This window comes from Amia ocellicauda, chromosome 4 (genome assembly GCF_036373705.1).
Source record: "Amia ocellicauda isolate fAmiCal2 chromosome 4, fAmiCal2.hap1, whole genome shotgun sequence".
NCBI lineage: Eukaryota > Metazoa > Chordata > Actinopteri > Amiiformes > Amiidae > Amia > Amia ocellicauda.
Genome location: NC_089853.1, coordinates 27,782,321 through 27,794,452, shown reverse-complemented (window position 1 = coordinate 27,794,452; position 12,132 = coordinate 27,782,321). Strand labels below are relative to the sequence as shown.

Sequence of the window (12,132 nt, the reverse complement as noted above, 5' to 3'; positions counted from 1 at the left end):
TTTAATTTATTAAAGTCACATTTTCACACATTACTTGTGTATAATATGTACTGCATGTTGAGTTTTATTCATCCACAGTGCATAACTGGTAAACAATTTAAATGTCTTCAACATAAACAGCATTTCAGTTTCTGGGGCCCTTTGCTTTTGATAAGGTTTTAGGTTTTATTTGAGGTTAGCTTTATTACTTGGGATCCCCCATGGGAGTCACAAGACATTTTTAGGGGTAGCCATATGCAGGGGCTTCATACACTGTGAGAGAATTCAACGGGGTTGCAAAATACTAATAAAATGCAGCTGTGCATATACATATACATAACATATATACTTCCTGCCTTGAGTCAAAGATCATTCCCAGGTTTAATAATTATAACAGAAAACCTCTTTACAATATGATAGCTGTGCTAGAAAATCATATATTTTGGATTGTAGGGAAAATACTGTAAGCCTTACAGATAGAAGGAACTTGAAGATGTCTGGGTTTACCAGGAGAAGGATGCTGATCATCTAACAGCTCATGAAGATAAATTGAAGCTGTGCCACAGTCTAGGCTTTTTATGCAAACGTAAGCAAGCAAATCTTGTACCACAGACACAGAGAACAGCGGGGCTTCTAAAAACAACTCTTGACCACTGCACCAGTCTTGTTCCAGCTAGACTTTCAAAAGACATTAATGCAACCATATGTATGAATGGATAGCCCTTACTGGTTATATAGATATTTACAAGGGGAGCGTTAATATATGGTATTTTAAAAATTGTTGCCTGTTTTCCAGAACTGATCTTCTAAATCCCATTCTGTTAAATGGCATTTTCTATTATGATAGAACAAACACTTAATTTCAATACTTTATTAAGTACAACAGTAATAAATAAGTTTAGGCTGCATATGACTGCTTTGGTGATTTTCCAATGTGAAAGATGATAAAGAAATCGAAAGTGCCATAGTAAATAAATGCTGAAAATGGCTAATTATTCAGTCAAGGATACAATAAATCCCAGTGAAATACAACAGGATGCATGGACAGTTGTGAGGGTGAAGCCATGTGGTTCTAATGTACTGCATAATGCTGTGACCATTTCCCCAGACTCAACCTGTGTTTCTCTCTCTGAGAAACTGCATATTCAGATATGCTCATCTTCTTTGATACTACAAACATATAATGATGTATGTAAAGGCTCTTTTTACATGGAGCACACACTTCTTAATTTCAACTCAGTACATGCTTATTATGCTTTGTCTTTGCAACAGCAGTTCAATCAGTTAGCTTTATATACTCTGCTGTTAACTCATAATTGATACCTTTTACTTAGCTTAAAACAAAATGTTACCCATAACAAAAGGCTTCTCTAGACACTTTGTTGTCAACAGCTGGTGAATGGGAAGCTGAAACTGAACTGTTGAATTTGAAATAAGGTAAAAGTACAAAATCTTGCTTTATGACCATTTCCACTCAGACAGTACTTGGGTTCTAATGCGAAGCACAGAGAAACATTTTAAAAGAGCATATTTCAAATAAATAAGTTACCTTCAAACCAGCATTGACTGCCACTACTGGGGGTTCATCATTGACTGGGAGGATTGTAATGGAAACGGTGACTGACAGACTTCGCCGCTGAATCTCAAATGCTGATACATAGAGAGTGAAGCTGTCTGACTCTGTCTCACTGCTGTCATGGAGGTAGTGGATTTGTCCTTGCATCACCTAAAACAAAAGCAGCATTGATAAAAAAAAAAAACTACAGTAGTGAAGACTGAGAATTTAAAGACTGAGCTGAATGTCTAATAACATGGTTTGCTTTGACAGTGCTTTCTATACGACTGCAATCCCTCCAATTTGCTCCCATGTTTTTCTGTCCTTTGTTGCTTGTTTTTTCCTGGCACTTCACACATCTGTGTACTGAAGGCTGAAAGGCTAATTTCCCTAGATAACAGGAATGCATCACATTTTAAAAGCTGTTAACTAAAATATGTGACTTCAGACAGTCTGTCTCAGTCTTAATTGGGCTGCAATTAGGTGTATTTTTTCATGTATTTCATGGTCCCCCGCCCAATTCTACTGACTTCAATATACACTAATAATACTCTCTTTTGCTGTTTACATGCTGAGAAAACAGACTTCAGATTTCGTCAGTTCATTGGTGTTGTTTCTTTTGTAGAGAGATCGAGGTAACTTAAATTTTCCTACTGACCTCCACCATTATCTAAAATCGCGTAATCTTTGTTTATTTCTCCCTTATGATAGTCTTATCTTGAATAATTCATTTGTATCGTGATGCATGACAGGTGGTTAAAAGGAACCACTCGTTTCACATGAACGACGATAGAGAGTCCAAATTAAATCTAAGTACGTCTAACTTTAATGTAGCACCAATTATGCTGTTCACAGGCGTAGGGAAACACTATTCAGACATTTACTTTTCAGTGTGGTATTCATGTTGACATTAGATTTAGTGTCACTAGTTTGGGTTTTGAACTAAATGTTAATTCAATTATAGTTAAACCTATACTTATAGTCTGAGCACTGTCCAGACGGCAGAATTAAATTCCGGTAAATATAAAGGTTGCTCAGAATTAATCTGCACTTACAGCAGAAAGTATTCACACCCTTTATTTGAAACAATGTTATTTGATTATTGATGTATTTTAGTTAATATGTTAATTCAGCTATAATGATTAATTATATATTAACTGATTTTGGTGAACATTGATTCAGCCTAGAGAAATCTGTAAACATTTGACTGCAATTGATGTTTTTTTAACTAAATGAACTGCCATATAACTGATTCATATGAAGGGTCAGAATATCACTGAAAATGTATATTCATGCAGTACTGTAAAATATAGTGTAGTCTTTGAGAACCTGTTTTTCCAAGTAACTTGGGAGTTGTACTTACATATAGTACTGGAGTATATGGGCCAGTTTATTTTGGCGCCAGTGACTAAAGCGTTAGCATCAGATTTTCCACAGAGTGAAAAAATAGGCAAATGGCAAACTACATATTAAAATCTTTCATGTTGCTGAAGTGCAGTGACTAAAGAACTCCATTAAGTTGTGTGATATATGCATAGAAAATTATGGCTTTCTATGAATAACCACACATTCAGAATAGTATTCAATGGCTAGTTTGTGTTATACCACACTGAAAAATTGTAGACCACGAAACAAACAAAAAAATGAATATTTAAGAAAGCCCCACAGCAACCCACAGACCATGCACAATACAAAATATAATAATAAAAACGCTTGGGTGATCTTTGAACTTGGCAATGACATGTACAGCACTGAAGCTTTCATTGCATGGTTACTTGGAGAAAAGACAGACTGGCATAGAGATCAAAGCATAACCATAATGTATCCTAACCAAACATATCCTAATAATCAGCAAGCTGGAAAAAAATGCCCCTATAAAGATTATTAGAGAATCACACACAGCAGCAAAATATATACCATAACTGATCATTCAAATCCATAATTTACATCATATTGTTAACCTCACAGTTGAAGCTTGTCATAAGATCTGCTTGTTAAAATGTCCTCACCTCAAGCCAAGTGAAAGTCTGCAGCCCATCCTCGATTCCTTCCCAGTACTTAATGGCACCATGTTTAGGGGGATCTTCCACAATGAAGTCTAAGTTGGCTGTGCTGTAGAAAGGGTGGGAGATGTTCAAGATGTCCTGGCTCAGGACTGCAAACCCACCTTCACCGAGAGTGAAGTTTCTGACCTGCACGGGGATCATTCTTGGCACAATCTCAATGGCGATCTTGAGTTCCACAGTGGTGAAGCCATTGCTTACATCGACAGTGAACACATCGTTGCCCGGGACTGGCATGGAGACATACAGGACGCGGCCACTGCTCACGTCGTCCTGGGAGAAGGAGTGGATGTAGTTCAAGCTGGGGGGTGCCATGCTTTCGGAGTCATTGATTAGCATGACGACGTGTCCTAGGCGAGGTGGCTCTTTAATTGTGAATAGCATCTCAGAGGGCAGGATATCAGGCTGTTCCACCTGGAAAACACGTTGAATTAAAGGAGCAGCACCAAAGAGTTATTCAGCACTTATACATTTACATTCTGGTTATTTTTAGAACTGTATCTGGGGTAACTTAGTAAATGTTACCCTTAAATTAAGATTAGTAAACAAATAAGGGCTATGTGTTGGTTTTGGCTAGAGTTTGGGCTAAAATCCCAGTGAACTTAGACTTCAGTTATGTTAAAGTTAGCTGTCTACACCTTTCAGTTAGATGCAATTAGATGTGCATTGTGTTTAGCTGCAGATATTCATGTTTGCTAGGGTAGGGGCCCTGACTATTGTTTGCACTAAAAATTTATCCTATAGGTGTAGTACAATGGTCTACTCTGGTGTTCATTTGACTTTCCATTTGACAGTACAATTCAGTATGGCAATGCTAACATCCCAAAATATCCCTTACATTCTGAGTGGATTTGTAAGTACAGGGAGGTCGTGCTTAACCTGGTTTCAATTACCACAGTTTCAGAACATGGTAAAATAATAAAGGAACAAATTCACTTAGCACAGTCAAGGTTTCAGAACAACATAGTCTGGGAGTGGGTGGGGGTGTGCTGACACTGACATCAACGAACCTGCTAGATTTTGTTTAGTTTCTTACATATTTCTTATTTAACATTATTTATCTCTCACTGACTTTCATTAGAAAGCATCTTCTTTCATAACATGTATTCCTCTGGAGAAATGGGTTTCGTTTTACAAGGTTTCAGCTATCACTGTAATTTTCTAGAAAGCACTTACCATGTTAAGAGAGACCTCCCTGTAAACTGACTCAGTGTTTTGACCTCAGGCCTAGGCAATCTTCCCTCAGTGCATACAGTACATTGAGCATACTATAGCATTTCTTTTAAAGGAGAATATTTCACAATTGGGATGGAACAATCATTTTCAGAACTATCCTGAGAGTTACTTGTCCTATATCTGTAACTCCAATTTACAGGGTAATTTCTATGTCTAGTCAGAATTTCACTACAGTGAAACCCTATTGGTTTTGTTAATTTATTTCATACCACAACTATAAAAAAAAGAGCTTTGAGCCAAGTTGTTTACTGAACTGGAATTCAATAATGAGTACGGTCTTGTGAAGTTAGGGAAATCTGACAGAAGAAACGATCAAAATAAAATAATAACGTGGGAAGTTGCAACGTAAGCAATTTTCTCATACAACTGCTGTGTGACCACCCATCTAGTCTTAAAATAAATGTATTTAATAACTAAATACATAAACAAATAAAATCAGACTGCATTAGGAGACAGACAAGTTAATCTCATGTTATTTAGTAATGTAAGATGATTTTATATAGGCATAACTCAATGTAAATAAACTTTCAATAAATTAAATAAATTAAATGTTTAAATTTACCTATTTACACAATTCAGTCATTTACATTTGGGATTTAAATTGTGGAATTGTTAATAGTAGTCACCCTTGATTAGTCTCGGAATATTTTAATAGGTGAGTTTACCTATGCTGCATTTATGAATACACAGGCTGATAAGCTTGGGAAATCAAGGAGAGGAAGAAAGCCAAGGTATTTTTAACAATTAAAGTAAAAAAAAGGCAGCTGGCTCAAATTTAAATATTTATATGGAACGTAGTTAAATGATATTAGGGAATTCTGCCAGATTGCTGAAAAATATTGCCTTTTATGTTTTTCCTGTTTTAGGAAGGAGAAGTGATGTAGTCCAGTCTCATAGGCAAAGGCAATTAAACACAACATTTGCTGTTAAATTTTTTGTAAAAGAAAAACATGAGTATTAAAGGTGGCAGTGGTTTATTAAATGACCTAGCTATGCCTTAATGCACAGCAAACTATATTACATGGTTGTTTTTTGGTCAACATTTCTGTGAAACGATAAAACATTTTCCTACCTCAAGATGGTACCGATTTATCTCTGTTTGTTCTCCTTCAAAGGAGTAGATCTTCTCGTTGGTGACCACATCTGGCTGTGATAAATAGCCTTGCTTAAAGATCTTGATTCTGAATATGCCCTCCTCAGACAACTGTTTACACCGTACTGTGAAGCTGAATTGGTCTTTAGGCCTGAGACTTTTACCAGTATGCTGATATGAAAGCACCTTTTTCTTTATGTCTTCCTGGGAGAAGGAAGTGACCTCTTGTCCACTGAGATAGATCATCCCGTCTCTGGGGGGAGAGGTCACCTCATATCTGATCTCACTGAAATCTTTAATGTCCATGTTGGTCTCTGCATTGAGCACAGTAGTGTCCAGGGTCTTGGACCCACCATGGTCGATAACAACTATGGAGTTCTGAACAATCCGGAGGTATGGGTCGCTGGCTTGAACTTCCAATAGTGCGGTTGTTTTATGTAATCCATCAGACACCTGTAGCTGGAACCTGTCACGATCAGCACCATGGTGCACAAACAGTACCTTTTTATCCTTCAGATCTGCTTGAGTAAAACGGTAAAGAGACTGGGAAGTGTCCTCAGCTGAGACTATATTACCGGAAAGGATGCCCATACGCATGTAGACCAGCTGGGTGTCATTAAAGTCAGAATCATCATCCCTGAATAAGATATCATCTGTGGTTAACAAGCGCTGTCCATTTCTCACGATGTTGAAGGTCTTGTCCACCAATCGCAATGGCACGTGGTCATTGTGGGATTGTATGGATATTCTAAACACTCCATTCATGGACTCCTGCCATAGGGCCTGAGCTGGAGTGCTGTCTTTAGGCTGCTCAAAAGCAAGGAATGTAAACTCATCCTCACTGCTCTCTGAGCCATCATGCTTATAAATGAGTCTCTCCAAAAGGATGTCTTCACTACTAAACACTTTAATTGCCCCTTCAAATCTAGGCTGTCCTGGTGGAGACTCTCTGATAAGACGACCATGGTTCGGGTCCTGCTCTACCCTAAACACAAAATCGGTCTTATTTCTATGCTCAACCCAAAGGTGCTCTTTAGAGATGATATTTTCCCCACCTTCCAAAATAGTCAGCTTTTCATTTGTCAATACAGGAACATCTGGATCTGCTAGGATCTGTATTGGGTAGGTGTAAATAGGTGAGTGCTGGTTTTCAACAAAGACTTGGAATTTAAGTTGATCCTCTGTGTCTACAGTTCTGCGAATCCTTACTTTGTAGCTGAGATGAGCATTCAACAGATCTTGCTGTGTGAAAGTGTCTCCTTCCACAAGGTCTCGGCCGAGTAACTGTATGCTACCTTCAGATGGAGCCTTCAAAAGCATATATTTCAAGGAACTGGAAACCACATTTTTCCCTTTTACTACTGCCTCAAGTTCTGTCTGTTTTATAGCCTTTTGCCCTCCATTCTCTATTTTTAGTGGTACCATCTTAGCCATCATTACTTCAGAGGGCTTGATTTTGATCAAGAAAGTGTTGTTCCTCAGAATCAAGCGACCGAGCTGTACATCAAACTGGACTCGCTCTACGATCATTTCCTCATGATTTTGGGTATCTGTGTTGACATACCTCAACTGTCCTTGTTGCAAATCAGATTGCTGAAAGGAATTCACCTTTTTCCATTCCCCATCATGTGTTAGCATTTGTAGCTCTCCAAAATAGAGGGCCTCAGTCATGAGGTACACAATGTCCCCATTCTGAGGTGTCGCTGATACAGCCAGGTTATTTGTCCCAATCTCAGAAAATTCACCTTGATAAAGAATAAGGCCAGTATTAGTTACAAGAGTCATCTCAGGCTCATGTGCTAACAACTTGAAGATGGCAGGCTGACTTAATGAGTGTCCATCAGAGACCTGTAACCTTAACTCACCCATGACCCCACTCTGGTGGACATAGTAAATGTTTCCATCTTTAAGTTCTTTACATGAAAACTCCTCAATTTTCTCTCCAGGTTGCCCTGCATTTTCTAGATATCCCTCATCCATGCTGGGTCCAGAGGTAACTGTAAGCATTAATTTATCACATCTCGTATCTGCATCCACAACTTTGATGATGTCTGCACTCAGACGTGTACGTGCATATTCTGAGATCAAGATGTCTCCTCCATTGAGTTGAGGTATGTCATTAACAGGTGTTATCTGTACAGGGAGAATGTAGTTTTGGGGAGTTTTCAAGCATTCTGGAAGGTAACTATAGCTGTGGGCAACCACATCAAAAACTATCTGATCTGAATATCTTTCCGTACCATGATGGATATATTTGATTTTTCGGTTGACCACATCCAGAAGGGTAAACTTTTTGGTTTTCTTGTTATTAACATTGAAATCCATCTGTCCATACAACGGCCATTTATCCTGTAGAGTGAAGACTATCTGTGACTGCCTGATGCCTGCCTTGCTTAGATCTAATGTCGGGCTGATGTTATTTATGTCTAGAAAGGCTTCACTACCTTCAGGGACAATTAAAGGCTTGATGTCTAGGAGTTTTGTGAGATTTTGAAAGGCTTCTGGCATGTCAACAGTGGGAAAGCAATGCTGCTCAATAGAGTTAAAGTTAACAGTATGGAATTCTACAGGGGAAGCAGTTGTATACAAATAGCTGGAATAATCATAGATATCCCCTTCGCAGTTAAGATGAACGTCTCTGGTAACCAAAGCATCCTGTAGGCTTCTCTCCTTCTCATTAATTCTTATTTCGCCCAAGCAGCCAATGAAGGACTCAGTTGATATTTTCTTATCTATAATAGATAAAATCCCAGTGTTTCTTAGCTCATCATTCACCTTCTTTTCCAGACCTCCCAAAAAGAGGTTCCCCTTCAAATCTAAGCTTTCTGAACCACTCAAAGGTACTGTGGTGGCTTGACTATCCACAGTAATTTCAAAAATACTTGGATCAATTCGTACTTCGACTCTGTGCCACTGATCATCATCTAGCTCTACCAAGGTGTTGTCCAATATGATGACCCCATTCCCCATGTTCACAACACCCTTGAGATAGCTATCCATTATCCCCACAGCTATGAAATCTGACTGCTGGCCAAGGTGGAAAAACAAGAGTGCATCTTCAGTGGTGGTCTTCATTAGCAGCTGAACAGTGCGGCTTTCCAAAAAACTCCATGTTGGTAAGGAAATAAATGATTTGGGGCTAATAAGGCTGATTGTGTCTCCATCTGCAGCCTGAAACTCACTACTGCAGTCCTCTTTTGTCTCATGGCATGCAGGTTGTTCTGATTCCAACATGTCAAGGTTGTCGACTTCAAACTGCACGTTGCTCATGCAACCACGGAACGGGGGGGTGGATCCTTCCAGGTAAGTCATCTCCTCATCCCCAGTCCCACCCAAGTAAAAACCCAAGTCTATGCTGAGTTCCTCCTGGATATTAGCCAGTGTGACAATGGAGGAGTAAAGTTCATCAATCATCATGGCCAGACTGGCACCTTGCAGGGTGACTGTCACTTTGTGATCCACTAAGTTATTCAGTTGTAGACCTTGGATGGATTCCAGGACAACTTCACCAGATCCCATTTCTAGACGTGCCTATAAAGACACACAACAACAAAAAGAAAAAGGAGAACTCATTGTAACATCTATTACTGAAGGTTAAGACATTCAATACCAGCTCATACTGAATCAGTTCTGCATGCGTGTGTCATGGGAAAGAGGACTTCTGTTTATCCATTGTTTATCCTTTATTTTATCCAACATTTGGTACAATGTTTACAACCACGTGCCTGGTGGGATTTCTGTTTCTCACAGGATTCAATTTCAGTCTTTATTACAGACAGATACATTGAGGCATTTTGTGAGCTTTAAACACCTCTCAGGTTATGTCCAACAATATATTTGAAATGCTGGTTTTAATGTTAACTTTAAATTTTCCCCTTCTCCATATAACTTTGTATTGAAGTTTATTTTTAATTGAAATAGAGACTCTGAAGATATGTGTACATAAATTAATTAATTCATTAACTAATAAATACATAAAGATGTGGTGGTCTATAATAAATGACAAATGCTAGGGCTGCCTAAACTACAGAATGCAAAGAAAGAGGGAAAAAACAGAACGAGTATCCATTATTGAGAATTTGCTAAATGGGCTTGTATGAACCCTGTTCCCTTCACCTGTAATCTCCCGTTCTGGAGCTCAAGCACAAGATAGTCTGTCATCCCTGCAGCCAGGAAGAGAAGCCCACTTCTCCTGCTGGTCTGAAACTGTAGCGAGAGGCTGAATGACGGGACATCTTGGACAGTCCGGATCCTGCAGAAACCCGCTCCAAAGTAGGACACTATCCACAGAAAACAATTCAAAGACTTAAATTCCACATCAACATTGATGAACACCATACAAATAATATATTCACTACTGTAGATAATTTTATTTGATGCATATCATATTATATATTTTTCCTCCTTAATGCAAACATATAAAACATGTTTTTGAGTTGATTAAGGAAGTGCTGAGTTTAGACCCGAGTCATAGAGCTTTACTAAGTCTCTCATAAAAAAAGTATATTTTCTTAATGAAATCCTTGGCCAAATGCACAAATTTACTCCTGCTAAAACTACTTAACCACCATGTATTTCTGAAATAGAATTTCTCAGGGATATGATTTCATCAGCAGAGAATCTTTGAAGGGCTCTCTGTAGTACTGTGTCATCAGTAGATCTCCCCTAATTAACTAGGATTGGCATCCTGGTAAATTCTTCCCTATTCCCAGGCCTTAGTGTCTTTTTTGCTTTCAGTCCTGGGACACCAAACAAACACAGCCACCTGGCCGTGATGGCCTTTGTGGAATCCTCCGAGCTCACAGCACTCAGGAAGTCAATTGTTTCCCATTGCTTGCACTCCCAAGTAAAGTCAGAGCTCCCAGAGGCCTCATCCCAGTCAGGGTTTTCCAAGGCTGAAGCCAAGAAAGACAGTGCTTTTACATCAACCCCTCTCTCCCAGATGACTAGCAGGGTCAGAGGTCACTCTGAAAAGCTCTGGAGGGGAAGTGTGCTGATACATATCCAACAGCAGACAATGCTGTGGCCTGAAGAGAAATGAGGGGGAAGATGGCTTTATTTAGAACGGCTGTGTGCATTTTTCAGAAGTCGGAAAAACTGAATAAAAGTAAATCCTATTTATAATGGACTTCTAGCAATATGGATAACCATACAATTGACAAAGATCTGATACTAGGAATTCAGTCTTGGCCCATGCACAGTGGCTTGGAAGGGGTGGATAGGATTATGGGATGTTACCAACAAGACTGGGTCCAAATCCATATAGTGTGAAATTAGTTTGGTTGCCTATGCTTTCCTGCTAGTTGAAATATGTCAATCAAATCAAACCATCAAAGACCTGAACACACTTAAGCAGGAGATTTTGGCATAACACCAGAATTCAACTTGTGATTTCTTAATGGTTGACTAAGTTTTGCTGACCCAGAGAATTCTACTGTGTTATTTCAAATATTCTTCTTCGGACAGAGATAATTTCATTCTTGTTATGACATATTTTAACAGTTTGTTTTATACTTTTACTATACGCTAAAGAAATACTTTGATCTGAACACCTTGGGAGTGCAATTATCTTCTTACATCCTGTATAAGTTACAGACTCCCAAATAAAATAACTCAGTAATGCTGTAACACGAATAGCTTTTAGGTTTGCCTGTGCATAATCTCAACAACTCTGAAATACACAATCACATACCATTCTACTCTGAAAACTGGCTGGGAGTCACCATGTCTTTGTTAAGAAGACCAAAGGCATCAGCATCCAATAAAGCACAAGATAGTTTTCTCTTTCAGCAATCTGGACCCCATTTAGAGTAGGGACATGCATCAATTTAATGAATAAAATGCATGTTAGAAGATGAAGAAAGATCAACCCTGTCTCCAAGTCTGAAGCTGCTGCCAATGAAGCATCTGCCTGTGTTAGAAACATATTAAAATCCAAGTCTCCAAATTTTAAGAAAAGACAACAATTATAATCAACTTTCAAACTCCAAACCTAAGCTTTGTTGGATTGTTCACATAGTGAAACAGAATGCTTGAATGCTCATGCCAAATAATTCTGCTTCCAGACTTCTGGTTAATTCTGCTGCTGTCAGAAGTCTGCTTGAGAAGGCCTGCTATGATGAATATCATTAAGGAAGCAATTTCACAGTGGGAATTACCAGAGCTGACGGTCCACTTTTGAGAATAATCATCTAGCCCTGGATTTC

At 38.7% G+C, this 12,132-nt stretch overlaps 1 protein-coding gene across 1 annotated transcript in view; it reads right to left on the bottom strand.

The window, feature by feature from the left end:
* cspg4 (chondroitin sulfate proteoglycan 4) overlaps positions 1–12,132 on the bottom strand; it is a 43,702-nt gene that overhangs the window by 9,619 nt on the left and 21,951 nt on the right. The window contains exons 2-5 of the mRNA XM_066701695.1: positions 10,043–10,206; positions 5,906–9,457; positions 3,544–4,011; positions 1,529–1,705 (exon numbers count right to left, since the gene is read on the bottom strand). Of these exons, the coding sequence (XP_066557792.1) occupies positions 1,529–1,705; positions 3,544–4,011; positions 5,906–9,457; positions 10,043–10,206 (4,361 nt within the window). The remainder of the gene's footprint in view (positions 1–1,528; positions 1,706–3,543; positions 4,012–5,905; positions 9,458–10,042; positions 10,207–12,132) is intronic.